This window comes from Lissotriton helveticus, chromosome 5_1, assembly GCF_964261635.1.
Source record: "Lissotriton helveticus chromosome 5_1, aLisHel1.1, whole genome shotgun sequence".
NCBI classification, from domain to species: Eukaryota; Metazoa; Chordata; class Amphibia; order Caudata; family Salamandridae; genus Lissotriton; species Lissotriton helveticus.
The window spans coordinates 2,064,568,047-2,064,590,324 of record NC_136065.1 but is presented as its reverse complement, the minus strand read 5'-3'; the positions used below and the strand labels follow the sequence as shown (position 1 = coordinate 2,064,590,324).

Sequence of the window (22,278 nt, the reverse complement as noted above, 5' to 3'; positions counted from 1 at the left end):
ATAACATCTGTGTTTCGTTGGCTAGCCCTCGCCCAGCAAAAAAATGCAACAAAGGTAAATCAGAAATTCTGTTATATGGTACCTTCCCAGATAATTTTAGCGATTATCTCTGGCCTGCCGATCTGCCATGTCCCAAATCTATCGGCGGCCCTGCTAGAAATTTAGGAGTTTGGTTTAATAATAATCTGAAATTTGAAGATCATTTAAAAAAACTCACGGGGGTCTGTTTTTCTACCCTGAAGACTTTACGTAGATTTCTACCACTCCTTCCTAGAGAGGCTAAAGAGACCATCATCCGCCCTCTTATACTCTCTAGATTGGATTATGCAAACGGCCTATTCTGTGGTCTACCGGGTTATTTTATACATCGCCTCCAGGTTATTCAAAACGCCGCTGTGCGACTTCTGTTTAACATACCCAGAAGCTCCAGTGTCCGCCACCATCTTCGTGCCCTCCACTGGCTTCCAGTCGCTCACAGGATTATATTCAAAATCCTTGTTCTCTCCTACCGCGCTGTCCATCAGATTGGTCCAGTGTACTTGAGAAAAAGATTCTCCCTCTATGTTCCCAACCGGCACCTTAGGTCGGCTAATTTATGCCAAATGACAGTCCCTAAATTTAAATACAGCAGACTAGGCGGCCAATCCATCACAGTTAGAGCTGCGAAAGCTTGGAATTTACTCCCTCTTCATCTAAAAACAGCTCCTACCATCGCTGTATTTAAGAAAGGACTGAAGACCCACCTTTTTGATATCAATCTGTAGGATCTCTCCCTCTCCCTATAGTACCATCTTTGGGTCTCCTCTACTCTGCCTCTCTCTTTTTCGCGCCAGGATACTATCTTCTTATATATAGACACGACACAACTTTCGTATGAACTGGCCACCAACACATGGATTTACAGCATGTTGTGATCACACATAGTCACCTGAGTAACAATGGGTCTCGGGTTATTTTGATTTGCCACCTCAGGGAAAACACACAAAGACGCCTGTTTTAACAGCCCCAAGTATGTCAAGTATACAATGTAGGAGAGTGGGATCTGCAATCCTATGGTCACCCCAGATTTTTGCTTTTTGCTTCACTGGTTTACGACTTTCCCTGGCTGTGGGCCTGCTAATCAGACCCACAGCCTAGCTGTTCTCTCTCTAAATTGACAACCATGTACTTTAGGTGCATTTACCAATTGGTACTGGGCCACCTTATCAGTCCCTGTACAGTGTACCTTAGGTATCCAGGGTATAGGTGTACCCAGGGCCTACCAGGGGCTAAAGCATGTATTATGCCACCCCTGGCTGGCCGTCCAAAACTGACACAACTGGCTGCAAGAAAGCTGGGGCAAGGTGGTGTAATCACCCTTTGCTGTAGATACAGTATACCTATATCTAACCCTAAAATGGACACATATATTCCTATCAGTCACTCCTATGGCAGGCCTTATCAATCCTGAAGGCAGAGTGCTTGGAATTCTGTGAGATGGTGCTCTGGCATGAGCTGAGCCCGTCTGCAGCTTGCGGAACCAAGTCCTAATAGCTGTTCCATGATAACGCTATACCATATACTCTTAAGTGCATTATAATCCTCGCGGTTAAATGCTAACTCTGGTATAACATTATCAAAACATGTCGAGTAAGGTGTCATACGAATTGGAATACTACCCCCTCGCCAATTCTGTATTTAACTGTGAACCCCGGTTAAAGTTAACTCGAGCCTTGGCATCACAAAATGGATGCTGCCACCACAGACACAAGTCTGACCTCCTGCTGCTGAGTCCTTCCAGCGAGGGAGGCTTGGACAAAGGGTTTCCTGCCTTGGGAGGTGCTAGCACCACCCCAGACAAGATTTTGTGTATTGGGTAGGCCCCCTTTAGGAGAATAAAGGTAGGAGCTGGTCCCATTCCAAATTAGATTATCCTGAACAACTTTACAAGAAGAAACTCTGGACTTTGACGTTCTGCTCCACAGAAGACTGAAGAATCTCCCTTGTGGAGTGTCCACCCTGCACAAGCATGCACCATCAAGCGTCCAGCGGCTTCACTTTGTCGTCTTCCCTCGAGGATCCAGACTTCAGAGCCGACGAGACCCGGATTCCCAGACCTCTCCGACCTCAACCTACATCTGCAGCACAGCTGAGATCCGTGGGTGCGACGAGACACGTGGGACCGGCCATCTTGAAAGAAACTGCACTTCGCTTCCAGCACGACTGCCGAGGTAAACTCGACCAAGTCCTATGGGGATTGAGAAGCCCCAGCCCCGAGCAACTCTTGCACCGAAGATCAGCCCTCCAGCTTCCACGAGATCTGCGTGGGGCCCTTCTGCTTGTTTGCTGCTCGACGCGTTGTCTGGTCACTTGTCGGCTGGCTAGTGGCCTCCTAGACGACGAACTTTGAAACCTTCACTACTGGTCTGGTTGCTCAAGACTGGCCCTTGCTCCCTTCCAAAAGAGGGGCACCCTGGACCCTCCTGGTCCACTCCAGACGCCGTTTCCACTCACCGCGTGGGTTGCCTTTGCCAAGGCCTGTTGACGCCAAATCCGGATCCAACACCGCCGACAGCGAGAGCCCGCGTGGGACAGCTCGTGCCTCCATCCTGGTCGTCGAAGACCCCTCCTGGTCCACGTGGCTGCAGAGACAAGCGTCCACTCTTCACCTGATCGCAACGACAGCATCTGGTTCCTTCCTGGTTCCACACTGGTCACTGGCTAGTGACTTTGAACACTGTCCCCTCTGCTTTCAGGTCCTCTTCTTCACCGATCCACCCTTGGATCGCACCGGACATCTTCCTCCTGGTCGCCTGCAGCATCTTTTCTTCCAGGCTCCATAGATTTCAACGCGAGTACCCGACACACTTTGACACCTATGCTCCCGCAGCCCGTGGGTGAGGTAACGAAAGCATTTCGGTGCTCAAGGGTAGTTTAACTGTCCTAGTGTCCAGTTCCACAGTCGTTTTAGTCCTAACCAGTCAGGATTGTCCGTACTCACCTTTAACTTGAACTGTACTGTCCATAGACGTTGTTACTCATCTCGCGTGAGAGTTCACACTCTGCACACGCGTCCCGTGGGCCTCCTATTACGTACCTAAGGTGAAGATAGCGTAGTCCTGCGAACCTCCAGCCTCTGGACAGCCCCATTCCTTCTATCGACTTTCACATTCCACTTACTTAGTATATGGTTTGTCGTGCCCCTAAGGCACCATTGTAATTTTGTGCAACTTATCGTATTTTTCCTAAGAGATTGGCATGTGCTTAGCCCTCTGACCTCATAAAGAGTTCAGAGGTGTTTGTTATTAATAAATATATTGTTTATTTTCATAACAACCTGTGTGGTGTCCTTTCATCTGGTATTCAAGGGGTTATATGTGGTAAAACAGCTGGCTTCACATGCCAAAAGAGTTTAGCCTAAGACTGCTTTGTCCATGCTACCATTAGGATAGCTGGTCTATAAGGTTGACTTACAACCAATCACCATAAGGGTTGTTTGGACTGATACAAGGTGATCACTAGAACTAGTGAGCATCATATATCAGGCCAACTTCTCACATACAATTCTTGTGTTGTTATTTCTTTTACAGGCTACATTTGATCTCGGAAAAGCCGCATGATCTGAGTGGTGAAACCGTGAGTTTGGCCACCGTTCTGGACCATAGGTTAGGGTGCGCCTTAGCGAGCGTACACCGCCATGGTCTCTATTTAGGTCCCGACGAAAGCTTGGTACATTTACGCCACGATAAGCAGAAACATGTTGACCAGTATACACTCTTTTAATTGGATCTCTTGGCTATAATGATGAGCCAAGTACAGGTCCATCACTAGTTTTTAAACAGTATCCAAATCACCTTGAATAAATTGGTTTGTAGGTAGTATTTGGAGACTTTTTAATTTTAATTTTGCACTATCCTTTTTTCACACACATAAAAAAACCTGCTCCGCTGCAACTGCAGGCGTTGTAGCACACCAAGGAGGTATTAGGCCTCCTGGGTGAATGACCCTATGATGAAGCATGTCACTGACCAGGTCGGTGAGTGAGGGTCCTTAAATAAACATATGTGTATTCCCCCTAGGCTTTTCTCCCAGAGATACACTCTTTCGTTGTTCTTATATGTCGGAATCAGATATTCATCCCATTAATCTACGGTAGTGGGTGAATTAGGAATTTCCCCATCCTCAGCTACCGTGTCCCCGTCATCATCTTGCAGCAGCTGTGAAGGCAACATCACCTGGGGCTCAGAAACTAGTGTTGCAGGTGTCTTAGGTTGCATTTCTATAGGTGCAAAAGGTTGTTGTGGAGGTGGAACTGGAGGAAAACGGCTATTATAGTATTTCAACATTGCCGTAAGGTCCTGAAGCAAAGTTGTAGGCATTTGAACCACTGGCTCTTGATGGAACACTTCTTGAGGTCCTCTTAAAGATTCACATGGCTCATAGTATTCCTACTCTTCATCATCATCTTGATATTTTATTCTGAGTTGTGAAGGGTCATGTTCCTGTCCATCTTCAAAATCCTCCAAGTAATGGCTAGGAGGTAAAGGTGAAATGTGTTAAACATCATGGTAAAATTGTCTGGTAGAGACGATAATTTAGAGCTCAAAATAGGCGTAAATTGTAAATGCGCTGTTTTTTTACGCTTGAAAGTGGCAGAAATATATGTCGATGGTGATTCATTTTCTGCTGAGATGGCTGTAACAGACGGCATCGTCTATGTTGTGATCATAGATGTCGTCGACGGAAAAGACAGTCGACAATGTGGTCGACATCATGGTTGAAATTGTCGTCGACGGTGGACTCGCCGTCGAGGGTATAATTATCGTTGACAGTGGGCTCGTCGACAGTAACGCGTCCACGGCAGGCTCGTCGACGGAACTTGAAGCATTCTCGACGAGATACTCGGCGAAGCCGGCGTCGACATGATGAGCCGTCGACGGCGTAGGGACACTCGTCGACTGTGCCGTCAACGGAGATCTAGTCGACGATATATTTTTCTTCGACGCTTAAGAGCCAATCACATTCTGAGGCGATTTTCTCGTCGAATAAGATGTTTTACTTGTTGACAGATGGTCCTGAAGAGATTTAGAGGTAGTTTTCAGAGAAACGTTCACCTTATCTCTAGATTTTACCTCAGAAGAGACTTTCTCTTATTTTGAGGAAGAGTGACCCACCTCAGAAGAGGACGTTTTCAAGGTCTTACTCAGCTTCTCAGGAGGATCCCCAGATCTATCCCTCTTCTTGGATATGGGGGTGGACGCTTGAGGACTAATACTGCCTTCACCTTCAGATACCACTTCAGATGATGCCTTCAACTACTCCAACCAAACCAGCAGGCGTCCTTCTCTATCCTTCAAGGTCTTGGCAGGAAAGGTTCTACAGATCCTGCAGTCCTTAACCTTGTGCGCTGGGTAGAGGCAATAAATACACTCCTTATGTGGGTATTCAAAGTGTAGTCTCTCCTTCCCACATGAAGAACAGGCAAAAAACAAACTCTTCTTAGAATCAGACATATTTCTTCACAGGAAGAAAGGCTTAAGGAAACAAAATGAGCAGAGCTCAGGGAGACTCCCTAACACAGGAGGTGCGGTACAAAATCTGAGGGTTTGCCTCTCTGTGGGGAAGGTACTAGGATGGGGCTGCTGCCTGATTGGCTGGTTTCCAAGTTTGGTTCTTTTTGCAAAAGGAATAAGATAGGCTAGTGTAGTGACTTTACTATCTACTATAGCCTATGGTGTGAGGTTATTATGACTATAATGTATATGTTTTATTGTACAGCGAGACTCCCACCTCGTCGGCGGGGATAATTCTAAGCATGTGAATCTATAAAAGATACCCCAATACTGGATAATTGTCTGGTTCAGGACGAAAACCTCCAAGATAACACAGTGGCACGACTATGAATAGCTTGAACGTTAAGTCGGCTTTTCGGAGTATAGGCTTTGTGTAGAGCTTTTATTTATTTATTAAGCGCGACAGCTACCCAAAAAGGGTTTCCCGGCTCTGAACAGGTAAGGGGCTAAGTAGCCTAACGTTGCAGACACGGATAGCGTTATTGATTGAAAAGCCAGGTCTTGACGGCTCTGCGAAACCGGATATAGCTGGTTTCTAAGCGAATATTCAGGGGGAGAGAATTCCAAAGAGTTGGTCCAATGTACGCAAAGGATCTGCCACCCATTCTAGAAAGTCTAATTCTAGGGACAGTGAAGTTGCCTTTGGATAAGGACCGGAGGTGGCGAGAGGGAATGTAGGGGCAGTCAAGGGATTGTAGGTATAGTGGAGCTGATCCTACTTTGATTTTAAACATGTAGCTCAGGGTTTTGAATTTAATATGACTCTCAACCCTGAGCCAATGCAAGTCTCGAAGATGTTCCGAGATATGAGCTGTTTTAGGAATTTTACGTAGCAGCCTTGCGGTGGCATTTTGAACCAGCTGCAATGAAAATTTGCAGCAGGACCTCCTTCAAGGTCACAATTTGCTATGGGGCAGAAGACTGCTAGCAGAATGAAAAGAAAGGACCCTTTTAGTGTCACCTATGCGCCTTCTTACCGAAGTTAGTGTGGTGGGATGGGTATAGTCTTGCTTGGCTTTCTTGTGCTTCTGGCACATTTTTGCCTTTGACTTACTGGAAGAGCAGTAATGGGACTTTGTGAGGAAATGGCTTGTGACCAAGAACAGCTGGTTGACTTGGACTGGATGCATGTTTCAACTAAACCTTTCTTCATGCTTGGCAATGCAGAACTTTGCCTCCAACTCCCTAATCTCCTTCAGGTGAAGGAAGGTGCACTTATTGCACAACTTTGACTAGTGACCGGAGCACAAGCACCACTGGTACATGTCCTGTAGATCATGGCGGACATGTGCATCCTCTAAGCCAGGGGTACTCATAGTACGGCCCGCGGGCCAGGCCAGTGGCGGCCCGGCAAGCCTTCCCTGGCGGCCCGCGGACCTTGGAGACATCCTACCAGTGTTATTAAGAAAAATGTAAGAGTGTCCTGTGTCCGCAAACACTGCCGGTTGCAGCAGCGCTCTATGGGGCCGGGCGATTCCAGCGAAGGTCAGAGTGGAGCTGCAGGGGCTCTAAGAAGGGGCTAAAGAACAACAAAGCCTCATTAACAAGTAAGTGGTCTTTTAAAGACCTGTTAAGTACTCGGATGCGGTGGGAAGCTGTCTCAGTCCCGGCTGACACACACGCACGCCAGGCGAGGTGGCAGAGGGAGGGAGAGGGGGGAGAGGGAAGGGGGTGAGAGAGGCAGACAGGTGGGAGGGAGACAGAGAGTGACAGAGTGCTTTCCTCCAGTAACTATCGTTTTTTTTTCTAACTCGTGGCTCCACTTCTATGCATTTTAATTACTGATTGTGTCCAGAAGGCAGGGTTAGAATGAAGGAAGCAGCCTATTAAGTAATAGTGAAGTCTGTGTTTCTGCAACGTCCTGGAAGCGTGGCCACAAAACTGTCACACAGAAGCAGGAATTATAAGTAGCTCGTGAAGTGGGGTGTTTGAAAATGTGTCGGGAGCAGCTAAGGAAGACATACATCTAGATTTAAATAAACATGAAAAAGCAGCAGCAGTCTCCTCGGAGGCCCAAAATCATGTGAGGCACTTGAATGAAAGAGAGCTCTTTCACTGGAGGAGCCCGAGACCCTCACATGATGAACTGCGCCGAGAACATATCAAGAGGGGGAGGTATCTGAGGTGAAGACAGCCACCCGAGGTGAGCCGGAGAGACCACCCCCGTGGAGGGAGCGGGGTTCTCGTCACAACCTTAATGGTGTATACAAGTGGGGGGGAGAGGGGGCTGCTGAACCCTTCCCTAGAAAAGCTCCGGGGAGAAACTTTTCCTTGGAGGGGTGGTTTCATCTTCCGAAGACCCTCACAGGAAGGGCAACAGCGAGAAAGAACTATGTCCTGGATGGGGAGGGATTCTCGACAGCAAGAGACATTTCGTGGGAGAGTGAAGGCATCGGAGGGTGGGGAGATGTGAAAAAGCATCCGGCTAACACCTCACCGTGCCGGGAAGGGGAGTGATGGAAGGGGAGGGAGTGATGGAAGGGGAGGGAGTGATGGAAGGGGAGGGAGTGATGCAAGGGGAGGGAGTGATGCAAGGGGAGGGAGTGATGCAAGGGGAGGGAGTGATGGAAGGGGAGGGAGTGATGGAAGGGGAGGGAGTGATGGAAGGGGAGGGAGTGATGGAAGGGGAGGGAGTGAGGGAAAGGGAGGGAGTGAGGGAAAGGGAGTGATGGAAGGGGAGTGAAGGAGGGAGGGAATGAGGGAAGGGGAGGCAGGGAGTGAGGGAAAGGGAGTGAGGGAAGGGGAGTGGGGGAAAGGGAGTGAGGGAAAGGGAGTGAGGGAAAGGGAGTGAGGGAAAGGGAGTGAGGGAAAGGGAGTGAGGGAAGGGGAGTGAAGGAGGGAGGGAATGAGGGAAGGGAAGGGAAGGCAGGAAGTGAGGGAAGGGGAGTGAGGGAAGGGGAGGGAGTGAGGGAAGGGGAGTGAGGGAGGGAGTGAGGGAAGGGGAGTGAAGGAGGGAGGGAATGAGGGGAGGCAGGGAGTAAGGGGATGTGAGTGAGGGAAGGGGAGTGAGGGAAGGGGAGTGATGGAAGGGGAGTGATGGAAGGGGAGGGAGTGAGGGAAGGGGAGTGAGGGCGGGAGTGAGGGAAGGGGAGTGAAGGAGGGAGGTAATGAGGGAAGGGGAGGCAGGGAGTGAGGGAATGTGAGTGAGGGAAGGGGAGTGCAGGAGGGAGGGAATGAGGGAAGGGGAGTGAGGGAAGGGGAGGCAGGGAGTGAGGGAAGGGGAGTGAGGGAAGGGGAGTGAGGGAAGGGGAGTGAGGGAAGGGGAGTGAGGGAAGGGGAGTGAGGGAAGGGGAGGCAGGGAGTGAGGGTGGGAGTGAGGGAAGGGGAGTGAGGGAAGGGGAGGCGGGGAGTGAGGGAAGGGGAGGCAGGGAGTGAGGGTGGGAGTGAGGGAAGGGGAGTGAGGGAAGGGGAGTGAGGGAAGGGGAGGAAGGGAGTGAGGGAAGGGGAGTGAGGTAAGGGGAGTGAGGGAAGGGGAGGCAGGGAGTGAGGGAAGGGGGTGAGGATAGGGGAGTGAAGGAGGGAGGGAATGAGGGAAGGGGAGTGAGGGAGGGAGTGAGGGAAGGGGAGTGAGGAAGGGAGAGGGGGATGAGGGGGAAGGGGAGTGAGGGGGAAGGGGAGTGAGGGGGAAGGGGAGTGAGGGTGAGGGAGGAAAGGAGATGAAAGGAGAGGGAAGGGAGAGGGAGGGAGAAGGTAGGAGAGGGAGGGAGAGGGAAGGAGAGAGAAGGAGATAGGGAGAGGAAGTGAGACAGTCAGAGTGAGGGAGAGATAGGGAGAGAGCGGGAGAGGGAGGGAGTGAGAGGGAGTGAGACAGTCAGAGTGAGTGAGACAGAGGGACACAGGGAGGGAGAGAGAGAGAGATAGAGGGAGGGAGACAGAGAGGGGGAGAGAGAGAGAGAGAGAGGTAGATGTGTGTGTGCCGAGTCTGGTGGCTCAGTGGACGAAGGCGTCCGCTGCAGGGACCTGTGTTCAACCTCACGGTCACAGTTTTTTTGTTGCTCTAGCCCCGCCCCCTCCCCCCACTGACCCCTCCCCCACCGGTGCGGCCCTCGGACACAAACCACACTGTAAATTTGGCCCCCGAGAGAAAGTTTGTGAGTACCCATGCTCTAAGCTGACAACGTTGGCAGCAAAGCTCCGGATCAAAGTTGAAGGTGCAGATAAAGACACTGCGGGCAGCATCAAGGACTGGCTCTTATATGTGCGTCCCCTGTGGCACTCCTGAGACAATATGAAGACACTGCGCAGCCATATGGTGCCACCTACTGGCATGCAGGAAAAAGTGCTGAAAAAAATCCTGATGATGGACTAGCATGTAGGACTATTGGAAAGGTAAGATATGTGGTTAGAAGTATCCATAAGAATGGCCAGCATTTGGGTCATAAAATGAGGTGAATGCACTACATAAATCCTAATTTTATTTACAATGGCTTAAAGTACTTTAATTAGGACTTTGTAAAGCCTGATGGCAGGAAATATTCAAGCAAGTGAATCCATAAAGAATATAATTGTGAAGAACTCTCCGGAAAGCACTACTCATCCCATACTCATCTCTCACCTTCCAGTAGATGGGGCTTGCCCGCCTGGTCCCGGTAAGTTGCTCATCTTTCTGTAGTCTTGAAATTGTTTCATTTCCACTGGATGAAGCTGGGAGGAGAAAAGGATAAAACGTCTAAACAGAGAATGGAAATCTAACATTAGTGGCTTTCAAGAGATGACTATGACCCTGTCTGTTTATGGGTAATGCTATTAACATGGGCATAGGTCTAAGACAGAAGAGAACAATGGTGAAGACCACCAAGCATCCTCAACATAAAAGGCACTCTGGGTTCAGCTCTGTTACGGCTTAACTGTGCCTTTCCTAAGCTTTATGAACAGCAGGTGAAACACAAATTGCCAACACACGTTAAAGAGGGTATTTCAAACATTGTTGCACCACAGGTGTAGGCCTGAACTTCGAGAATATCTAACAATACTGGGGCATGGCAGGAAAATCGAAAGTGGCACACTAGAAGACTAGCACTAGTACATAGAAACAGGTTTTCTATATGACTACGTTTGGCAGACGAACATTCTGCTGATTTGGCTCTTTGTCAATTCTCCAGCTTTAGCTGAACATACTACCGTGCAACAATAGGCGACTGCCCCTGTCGAACAACTTACTTACCTTCGGTAACACTATATCTGTAAGAAACATAGGTTAATTATGGATACCTCACATTAGAATTACCCCCAGACGTCAGACTGCATCGGGAAAGTTTTTTGTCAGCAGTACCTCCGCGTCCATCGTTGTGGTCGCTGGGATGACCTTACAGTACCTACATAGACACTGCCCTTGCACGCTGACATCTGTTCTGTACACGACTTTCCACACCAGAAGCGCAGAGCCATGCAAGACACTGATCACTGGTGCACACAACTAGGGCCCTGAAAGGACGTCCTTAACCCTAGAAGTCCGTTCGCAGAATGGGGAAGATAGGTGGGGCGGTAAGGAATCTATAACTAACCTATGTTTCTTACAGGTATATCGTTACCGAAGGTAAGTAACTTGTTCATCAGAAAGAAACAGTTTGTTATAGATACCTTAGAATAGATACCCCAACAATACCAGAAAGTCCTGGAGAACAGAACGGCCTAAGAAGCCATTCCCTCCAGACTTGCTATCCTGGCAGTATCTCGTTAAAACGATGCCCACATAGCTGCCTTACAGATGTCATTTGAGGGAATCCTCGTTCCAAATCAACAAAGAGGGGGACAGTTAGGGCTTGATAAAGGCCCAACGTACTTGCCCTAGGTAAAGCTAGAAAACAAGAAAAGTATGGAGTGCCTCAGTGGCAAGTTGGCCACCTGGTGTGTACTCTAGGTAATCAGGAGGTGGGGAATACCTCCTTTCGGAACTAGGAACCTCACACACCCAGCAAGCTAGGCTTCATCATATGGGTCTGCTCCTCGTCGAGCCGGCGCTGCAATGCTCGATGGGCACCCGTAAAGGGGCTCTTTGACGGAGATCTTTTGTCCCTTGCCGTATAGGTGCCGTCGGTGTGAGGGGCCTAAAGAGATGTAGATGTGGTGTGTGAATTAAAACAGGTAAGGGAATCTTCTATGATTATTTTTATTCTGAAGAGGTCTCAACCTGACTAAAAGGCAACTCCTCATCCCAAAGTAGTAGTCGCTGCCGACGCCCTGGTGGAATGGGCGCACAGCCCCACTGGAGGCTCCTTCTTAGCCAAAGAATAGTAGGCTTTGATGCACAAAAAGCCCCACCTGGAGATGGTACGTTTGTGCACGACCCCACCTTTCTTAACACCCACATAACCCACAAAGATTTGGTCGTCCACCCGGAATTGTTTTGTGCGATCCAAGTGGAAAGAAAGAGCATGTTTTGGATCCAGACGGTGTAACCACCTGGGGAAGAAAGGAAGGTCTACTTTAAGGATGACCTTGTTTGGATGAACAGCCAGAAAAGGAGGCTTGGAAGACAGAGCTTGCAGATCACTCACCCTGCACGCAGAGATGATGGGCATCAGAAAAGCAGTCTTCAAAATGAAAAGTCTAAGAGGACAGTTATGTAGTGGCTCAAAGGGAGCGCACATAAGATATGTCAGAACCAAGTTCAAGTCCCACAGGAACATTACAAAGGGAACAGGAGGAAAAAGAGGAGTAATGCCCGTAAGAAACCGATTTACAACAGGGGACTTGAAAAGAGAAGGCTGAAATGGTCGAGAGGTAGCCCTTAAGACTGCTTAGAGTAGAGCTCTGCTGGGCCAAAGATAAGAGGAACAAGAGAACCTCAGAAAAAGGGGCAGAAAGGGTATCCACAGCCTTTGCTGTGCACCATGCCCCAAATTTATTCCATCTGCAGGCGTTTACCATCTTAGTGGAGGGACGCCTGGCTGGCAAGATTACATCACAGACTTCAGGAGGCAGGTCAAACTACGTCAACTGCCGCCGCTCAATCTACACGCAAGGAGGTGGATGCTGGACAGGTTTGGGTGGAAGACCGTCCCCTGCTGCTGCAACAGAATATACTCCTGAAGTGGCAGTCTGATGGGAGGATCAATGGCCATGTTGAGCAGCTCAGGATGCCAGACTTCGTGCCCAATCCGGAGCCACAATAATGACTTGAGCCCGGTTGTGCTTCATGTTCTTGAGCACTCTGGGCAGAAGTGGTATAGGCGGAAAGGCGTATAAAAGATCGCAACTCCACTCGTGACAAAACGCGCCGCTCAGCGAGTGCTGCCTTAGAAATTCCAGCACACAGAATTGCTGACATCGCGCGTTCTCTTTGGTGCGAATAGATCTAGTCTCTCCCCACTGCTGAAAGAGACCTGTCTCCACCTACGAGTGAAGATGCCATTTGTGACCCATCATGCACCTGCGGCTGAGTTCATCCGCCCTGGCGTTCAGTGAACCTGCCAGGTGTTGAACCACCAAGGGGAGAGGAGTTGGCCTAACGGCTAGGGTGGTCGTCCTCAAATCTGGGGAACTGGGTTCGAGTCTTGGCAACGACGCTGAACATCTTGTGATTCTGGGCAAATCACTTAATCTCCCCGTGCCTAACAAACAAAAAATATGAATGTGTCCTCATGTAATGCAACTGGTACTATGTGAAGCGCTCCGATACCGGATTCCGGTCAAGTTCGCGTTACATAAAACTCTGTAAAAAAAAAAAAAAATGCCCTGATGTTCCAGCCATGTCCAGAAGCGGAGGGCCTCTTGACATAGGGTCCATGACCCCACCCTGCCTTGTTATCCGTGAACACCTGCACTACTCTTGCCCGGACAAAGGGAAGGAAGGCTGTGAGTACAAGAAGGATTGCCCGAAGTTCCAGAAGGTTGATGTGGAAACCCAAAACTGCATTGTGTCCAGTACAGCTTCGATGAAGAGGAGCTTCTGAGAGGGGGTCAGGTATGACTTCGGCACGTTGATGGAGAACCCCAGCGAATGCAGGAGGTCGGCCCTAGTCTAGAGGTGGGAGACAACTTTAACAGCCAGTCATCGAGATAGGAGAAGACTAGAACCCGTGATCTGCACAGATGAGCTGCTACCACCGCCATCACTTTCGTGAACATCAGAGGGGCAATGGTAAGGCTAAAGGAGAGCATGTTAAACTGAAAGTGCTCGTGGCCTACAGTGAACCGCAGGTAATGCCGGTGGGTAGGCAGGACGGGGTGTGAAAGTAAGAGTCCTGCAAGTCAAATGCTACCATCCAGTCTCTAGGGCAGACAAGGACTGAGTGAGCGTCAACATCTTGAACTTCTCCTTCCAGAGGAAGAGGTTGACATTCCTGAGATCCAAGACAGGATGCAGGCCTTTGTCCTTCTTGGGTACCAGAAAGTGTTGGGAATAGCAACCACGGCCTACTTCTGGGGTAGGAACGCACTCAATGTCACCCTTGGCCAAGAGTGCCGAACCTTCCTGTTGGAGAAGGGCAGGTGATCGTCTAACATGCAATGGTACTGAGGTGGCATGAACAGAGGGGTAGTCTCGAAGGGGAAGGAGTAGCCCCTTCAGACTATTTATAAAACCCACCTGTCTATCGTGAAGGTGCGCCAGCGGGAGAGGTGATGGCGGATCCTGCTGCCCACTGGCGTTTTGTGGCCCTGAAAGGTCGGACTAGGAAGGTTTGGAGGATGCTGCAGAAGGGGCTGTGGTGGAATGGCCCGCACGCTGGCCCCCCTGAACCATTTCGGTGGTTCCCACATCCCCGGCCAAGCTGGGGCTGAACAGCTTGCGTGTGGCCTGTGGCTCTGGGTGGGACATAGCGGGGCACCCCTCCGTAGGAACGAAGTGGCGAAAGGCAGACTGTGCAGGGCGGGTGGTGGAAAGGCCCAAGGACCTGGCCGTAGCCCGAGTCCTTAAAGCGTTTGTCTGCCTTGTTGCCGAAAAGGCGACAGCCATCAGAGAGCACGACCATAAGGGTGGATTGGACATCCACGGAAAAACTAGTCAAATGCAACCAGACGTAGCGTTGAAGGGCTACTGTTGTTGAAATTGACCTGCCAAGTGTGTTGGCGGTATCCAGCCCACAGCGGAAGGTAAACTTTGCTGCGTCTCTCCCCATCGCAACTGCACAGGAGAGTATGGCCCGGACCTCCTCGGGCACTGAGGCAGCACATGCGCCACCGTATCCCACACAGCATGGATGTAACTGCCCAACAGACATGCAGTGTTTACTGACATGCAGTGTTTACCGACTGCAGTCCCAAGCTGGCGGAAGAAAACATTTCTACCCAAGGTGGTCCAGCTTTTTGGATTCTCTTTCGGGTTGGTGCAGTTGGGAATGCACCTTTAGAACTGGAGGCTTGAACCACCAAGCTCTCAGGGGTGGGGTGTTGGGAGAGGAAAGTGGGGTCGCCCGGAGCCGGGCAGTGGTGTCTGGCAATCATTCTGTCCACAGGAGCCCTTGTGTTGGGCCTGGACCACAAGCCCAAAAGGATGTCCGTGAGGGCTTCATTAAACGGCAGCAGGGGCTCCGAAGAGTTCTTTGCTGGTCGAAGGACCTCTGTCAGGAGGTTAGTCCTGACTGCCACCCCTTGTTGTAAATAATTTTGTCCACCCTAAGCGTGGAAGGGTATACTCAGATGTGAGTCCCTTGCTCATTGCACCATCAGGATTCAAGCAAGCCGGGCCGAAGACGCCTGAAATGGCAGAAACCGGTCCCCGGAAGCTTGTTTCCTTCCCAGTGTAAGAATTGGCTTTTGTAGTCTGGTCTGCCCTGTCCCATGATGCACTGGGCCACGGACAGACTAATTTGCATACAGCCAGGTTCTGAAACTGGGATGGTGCAATGAGCTAAAAAAACGGTGTTGGATCTAGCCCTGATCTCTTGACTGGGTGAGAGTACTCTGCTTAATTCAGAGACTCTGTCCATCACCACCCCTTGTTGTAAATAATTTTGTCCACCCTAAGCGTGGAAGGGTATACTCAGATGTGAGTCCCTTGCTCATTGCACCATCAGGATTCAAGCAAGCCGGGCCGAAGACGCCTGAAATGGCAGAAACCGGTCCCCGGAAGCTTGTTTCCTTCCCAGTGTAAGAATTGGCTTTTGTAGTCTTGTCTGCCCTGTTCCCATGATGCACTGGGCCAGGGACAGACTAATTTGCATACAGCCAGGTTCTGAAACTGGGATGGTGCAATGAGCTAAAAAAACGGTGTTGGATCTAGCCCTGATCTCTTGACTGGGTGAGAGTACTCTGCTTAATTCAGAGACTCTGTCCATCACCACCCCTTGTTGTAAATAATTTTGTCCACCCTAAGCGTGGAAGGGTATACTCAGATGTGAGTCCCTTGCTCATTGCACCATCAGGATTTAAGCAAGCCGGGCCGAAGACGCCTGAAATGGCAGAAACCGGTCCCCGGAAGCTTGTTTCCTTCCCAGTGTAAGAATTGGCTTTTGTAGTCTGGTCTGCCCTGTTCCCATGATGCACTGGGCCAGGGACAGACTAATTTGCATACAGCCAGGTTCTGAAACTGGGATGGTGCAATGAGCTAAAAAAACGGTGTTGGATCTAGCCCTGATCTCTTGACTGGGTGAGAGTACTCTGCTTAATTCAGAGACTCTGTCCATCACCACCCCTTGTTGTAAATAATATTTATAAAACCCACCTGTCTATCGTGAAGGTGCGCCAGCGGGAGAGGTGATGGCGGATCCTGCTGCCCACTGGCGTTTTGTGGCCCTGAAAGGTCGGACTAGGAAGGTTTGGAGGATGCTGCAGAAGGGGCTGTGGTGGAATGGCCCGCACGCTGGCCCCCTGAACCATTTCGGTGGTTCCCACGTCCCCGGCCACGCTGGGGCTGAACAGCTTGCGTGTGGCCTGTGGCTCTGGGTGGGACATAGCGGGGCACCCCTCCGTAGGAACGAAGTGGCGAAAGGCAGACTGTGCAGGGCGGGTGGTGGAAAGGCCCAAGGACCTGGCCGTAGCCCGAGTCCTTAAAGCGTTTGTCTGCCTTGTTGCCGAAAAGGCGACAGCCATCAGAGAGCACGTCCATAAGGGTGGATTGGACATCCACGGAAAAACTAGTCAAATGCAACCAGACGTAGCGTTGAAGGGCTACTGTTGTTGAAATTGACCTGCCAAGTGTGTTGGCGGTATCCAGCCCACAGCGGAAGGTAAACTTTGCTGCGTCTCTCCCCATCGCAACTGCACAGGAGAGTATGGCCCGGACCTCCTCGGGCACTGAGGCAGCACATGCGCCACCGTATCCCACACAGCATGGATGTAACTGCCCAACAGACATGCAGTGTTTACTGACATGCAGTGTTTACCGACTGCAGTCCCAAGCTGGCGGAAGAAAACATTTCTACCCAAGGTGGTCCAGCTTTTTGGATTCTCTTTTGGGTTGGTGCAGTTGGGAATGCACCTTTAGAACTGGAGGCTTGAACCACCAAGCTCTCAGGGGTGGGGTGTTGGGAGAGGAAAGTGGGGTCGCCCGGAGCCGGGCAGTGGTGTCTGGCAATCATTCTGTCCACAGGAGCCCTTGTGTTGGGCCTGGACCACAAGCCCAAAAGGATGTCCGTGAGGGCTTCATTAAACGGCAGCAGGGGCTCCGAAGAGTTCTTTGCTGGTCGAAGGACCTCTGTCAGGAGGTTAGTCCTGACTGCCACCGTAGGTAGCTCGAGGTGAAGAGCCTCGGCCGACCTACGCAACAACACTGCGTATGACGCTCCCTCCTCCGTAGCCACAGTAGGAGGAGACAAGATACCTAGGTCCGGGGAGGTATCCAGACCACTCACAACCCCCAGTTCCGCTCCCTAGTCCGGATCGTCCTCCAACTGGTCTGTCAGAGGGTTACTTGACCCCTCCCAGTCTACCTCACCCTCGGCTGGCTGTCAATCTGGCTGAAAATGGCCAGGGTGGGACACGGGGATAAAAGTACCCATCGGCTCTGGATCCGGCGTCGGCCGATGCCGGTCCAACTCTGTGTCTACATCGGGCGGAAGCCGGGGTTAACGCCACTGGGGGTACAGGCGGCATCGGCTGTGGACGAGGTGCGGGTGGAATCGGCACCGCTGGAGGTGTAACGAGGTCGACCGGCACCGATCCAGATCTGGATCCAAGGGGGCCCTGAGGTGCCGAGGCCGAAGGCCCAGGGCCTCCAGTCAAGTACGCAGGGCCCGAAGATGCGCCAGCGGAGTAGGGCTTCCCAAAGATGGCGTATATCGCTTCGTAAAATTGACAAAGCTGGACAGGGGTCACTCCCTGTCCCGGGAAGGCCGGATTTGCAGGGTGGGGACCACCCACACCCTATCGCTGGCCGAAGAATGAGGGGAAGTCAAAGAGCGACGATGCTTCTTCAACTTCTTCTTGTGCTTCGCCTTACCTGACCTGGAGTGAGAAGACTTAGAAGAGGAGAGATGACGACTCCGCAATATGTCCCTCTACCTAGTGGAGTAGTGTGGCTCACTGGTTAGAGGCGGCAGACCCGGGAGCAGAAGTCGGCCAGGGACCAAGGTTCAATTCCCGACGCGGCAGGGTCGTGGACTTGAGTCAGCGGACTCAATAATTCTCGCTTCGGTTCTTACTCTAATCAGGGGTTCCACTCGGCAACTCTGGGCATTAGCTTGCCTAATCTCCACAACGGCCCCATCAATTCCGGGGATGCCTGGCTCCACCTTGGGGACTCCCAGCAGGGACCATCCCACAGGGAAAGCCAGGACGAGTTCCCCAGAGTTATACAGCGCCAGGAAACCTACGGACGGGTATCAGTGCGCTTTACAAGCTCAAATACATTTACATTTACACATTTACCTCCCATGCGACCAGGACCTTGAGCGATGTGGAGCTGACTGCCGGGCCTCGAGGAGCTTTCGGGATCAATCCCAGAAAGACTTCAGGGCCATGGATCGACAGTCGGAGCACGACTTGGGGTCAGTCGTGCTCCAGGCAGTAGAGGCACAGATGGTGCGGATCCGTCATTGACATCAGTTGGGTACAGGAAGAGCAGACCTTGTGCTTCGTGCACCAGGAGTTGGTTGAGACTCAAAAACAAAGTCGACAAAAGTCGCAAAAACCCAGTCAAAAAGTGACAGGGGGTACCGCTCTCTCCGGATCTGCACTTACTGGCGCGGAAAATTAAAGAACTGATGGCAGCGCGGGAGGGCGGCGTCTATGTAGCTACTGCAACGTCATCCCGGCGGCCACGATGCAGACGAAGACCATGGTGCAGACGACGGACGCAGAGTCGACAGATGCCACCTTCCCACACACAGGGGTACTGCGGATGAAAAACGTTCTGGATCCAGTCGGACACCTGGGGTTAATTCTAAGGTAAAGAATCTATAACTAACTGATTCTTTCAGATCTACATGTAGAGTAAAGAACAAGCAGATTCAAAAGTACGAAACTCGCTGTCAGGCACCTGGGCGTGTAGCTGGTTAGGGGGGCGTATAGACAAGTTCTGGGTCTGAATCTGCTGAATTGCCTGTCCAACAGGCATTAAGGATGGTGGCTGCTGCATGGAGCTGAAATTCATCATAGGAAGCTGAGAGTCCACCATGGAAAGCACAACCTGAAAGGAAGCAAGACAAGGACAGGTAACTTACCACGCAATATATTCTCTAAAACCAAAGCTGCTGACCATTATGCATCATACCTTTGACATGAATAGTTACAGAGGTGAAGTATAGATTAGGGTAGGGCTTAGTAAACTATAAATGACTTGAGGACCAATGGCATAATGGAACAACTCCTGGACAGTTCTAGGCTTTGATGCAGTAGTAGCAATGGATTGTTGTACGAGTTACTTACCTTCGGTAACGATGTATCTGGCAGAGATGATTCTAGCCGCAGATTCCTTCACGTAGAATTACTCCCAGGCGTGAGACTGGATCCGGAAACTTTTTTGCCACAGCATCCCTGCGCGCCAGGGGTGGGGCGACATCATGCGACTCCGCCAGGCGTCGTCCGCGCACGTGACGTCAGCGAGGTCACATAACACCCGCTCCGGCGTGCCTACGTCAGTTTGCTTCGGAGAACTTTTCTGCACCCCAACGCAGAACCACCAGATAAAAAACTGTGGAAGCATGGGAACAGTGTGCAAATTTGGAAAGAAACTGTGACTAACACCGCCAGAGTAGTGTCAACACAGCATAAACCACGGCAGAGAAAGAAGAAGAAACAAGAAACAACCCCTGTGTGCCAGAGGCACGGAACATGCGTGAGGGTCATGGAACACGTAGGAAACCCACCACCCCCATCCTGAGCAAGGAAGGGGACCAGTCCCACGACAGACAGGGACAACAAACCTCCAAGCCACCCCAACATAGAGGGCAATCACCCACAAGGGAAAGACATGGCCAGATGACCCTTAATAACAGGATAGCAATGGAGGAAGGGAGGGGAGGGAGGACAGGAATAGAAAGCAATCCCCCCCCAAACCTGGAGTAGCCAGAGCAGCAGGGTATTGGAAACCCCATCCTCCAAAGAACCAATGGGGGAATGAACCGCCCCCAGGAAGTGAGTACCGAAGACCAACCCAAGGGTCCTCGCAGAATAGGGGAGGAAGGGCGGGCTGTGAAGCAATCTGCGGCTAGAATCGTCCCTGACAGATACATTGTTACCAAAGGTAAGCAACTTGTACATCTGATAAAGACTAGTAGGCGCAGATTCTTTCTCGTTAAACAGATTCCCTAGCAATACCCCCTGGGAAGGAGGGTCTGCGAAAGGACCCCGCCAGACAATACACAACAGAGGGCCCCACAGGGAACCAGATCTGTGGACCAGGGAGAACCTCGTCCCTGCCAGGCAATGGGAAGCCCTCAAGCACACCCCCACCAACCCCCAAAAGGATGTAGAAGGGAGAAGGCTGAAGAGGCCCGTACAGTGACAGCAGAGGAACTAAGGCAAGGCCGGAGAGGCCGAAGCACCGCACTCCCCACAAAGCAACACAGCTGCCGCCCAATGCCAAGACATGAAGAGCTGAAAAAGAAGCCCAGAACACCCAAGGAAAAGAGGGAAAGTAAGTCAAACCCACTACAGATGGAGAGCAACCTGCCAGCCAGAACAGCGCCGGCAGTTAAACACCGCCAAAAGCAAGAAGAAAAGCCCAAGGCCCAAGTAAGGCCGAGTAGGCGGCGCCTGGCAAGGGAGACACAGGATCATCCCAGACCTCAGGGCAGGAGCAGGGAAGAGGAGGAGATGCCTAGGCACACAACTACGAGTGGCCGCGCACACAACCTCAGGAAGCAAAGCAACCTACATAAACGCCACGGAGAACAGGCACCCGAAGGCGACCAGAACCCCCTAGCAGAGCACAAGCCATATGATAGCTACCACTACCCCACATAGGGTACGTCCCAAGATATGGGAACCCCCTTTGGAAGAACTTCCGCAGCAGAGGAAAAACAAAAGAGCCACAGGGGAAAAAAACACCCCACGGAAGGCTTGACAAGCAGCTCAAGCAAAGCAGAATGCCTAATCTCAGGGTCAAGTCTGCGCAACAACTCCGGCAGAACACACACACATAATTAACAAAAGGGCCGTCCAGCAGCCAACAATGCCAAAGTCCCAAGGAAGGACGCAATTAGTCAGCAAACACGCTCCACAGCCAGAACAACCGGCCTAAGAAGGCCCAGAATCCCCCCAACTCAGGAGTCACTGAGGAGGGGACGGAGGAGGGTAAGGCGGAGAAGGGGGAGGAGGACGGAGTCCTGCCAAGAGCCTTTGGATGGCGGAGTCGGCCGGGGCATGGAACAACAGTCTGACATCAAACGGAAGGTCGATGAGTCGCTCCCGAATATTCTCAGAGAATACTCCATCCCGAAGCAAAGCATGGCGACGGAGAGCGACCGAGGAAGCCATGACTTGGCCCAGCACCTCTGAGATGTGCAGGGTGGAGAGGAGAATAAACGCTGCAAGCTCCCAGCCATCCAACACATGATGCCGTAAGTCCACCTGACCACCCTCCTGGGACGCTGCGGATCCCAGAGACTCAACAGAGTCCCACAAACAGGAGGAGGCCCTAGCCAGCACACACAAGGTGTTAAGGGTCAGCAGGGCAGCGCTGGGTGAGGCTAACATGTTGCGCCCCCACGAGTCCAGCCAGTGGGCTTCTCGGGACGGCAGAGTCCAGAGCAGCGGGAAGGAGGGAAAAGTAGTCTGCAAAAGAGGACTGGAAGCAGAGGGGTGGAGGGAATGGCACGCCGGGTCACGCGGTGCCAGGAGGTGCCGGTGCAGAAGATGGAGAAAGGAAGAAAGGGGGGAACCTTCAAACGGAAGTAAGATTTCCCTCCCACCAGAGCCCTGGTGGAGGACCTCCAATAGATGGTCCGCCGGAAAGTGAGCCACTGGGTCCATCCATGCGCAGGATGCCCACAGCCGTGGACACCGCGTGAGCGAAGGCCGCACCCGCCACCGTAGGGCCCCGCGGTGGAGAAAGCAGCTTCTCCATGGGCAACGGCTGCAAACTAAGGCGGCCGTCCCCAATGGCAAGCGGGACCGGCAAGACCTGGAAGTCAGAAGGAGCCGAAGAATGAGGGACCTGCCGCTCTTCCGATGAGCACCTCTGCCTCAGGAAGGGCGGGCAGCCACCCTTTGACGCCGGTGAAAAAGATACCACACGGCGACCAGTCTCCGGGGAGGTCGACACCAATATGCAGCCTGCCTCCGGAGAAGGAGCATTCGAAGACAAATCCGTGGTGACCCCTGCGCAGAGCCGCAGAGTCCGCTGCCAGAGGTAGGTTGTCTGCACCATCCAGCGTCACCGGACAAGGTTCCTCCAAGTCCC

At 51.5% G+C, this 22,278-nt stretch overlaps 1 protein-coding gene across 13 annotated transcripts in view; it reads right to left on the bottom strand.

Moving 5' to 3' along the window:
* PRRC2A (proline rich coiled-coil 2A) overlaps window positions 1–22,278 on the bottom strand; it is a 1,857,131-nt gene that overhangs the window by 153,549 nt on the left and 1,681,304 nt on the right. For 10 of the 13 annotated variants that reach the window (XM_078645954.1, XM_078645958.1, XM_078645955.1 and 7 more), the window contains exons 28-29: window positions 18,913–19,062; window positions 10,108–10,196 (exon numbers count right to left, since the gene is read on the bottom strand). In XM_078645954.1, coding sequence (XP_078502080.1) covers window positions 10,108–10,196; window positions 18,913–19,062 — 239 coding nt within the window. The remainder of the gene's footprint in view (window positions 1–10,107; window positions 10,197–18,912; window positions 19,063–22,278) is intronic. The other 3 variants (XM_078645966.1, XM_078645967.1, XM_078645965.1) reach the window with 1 other exon arrangement.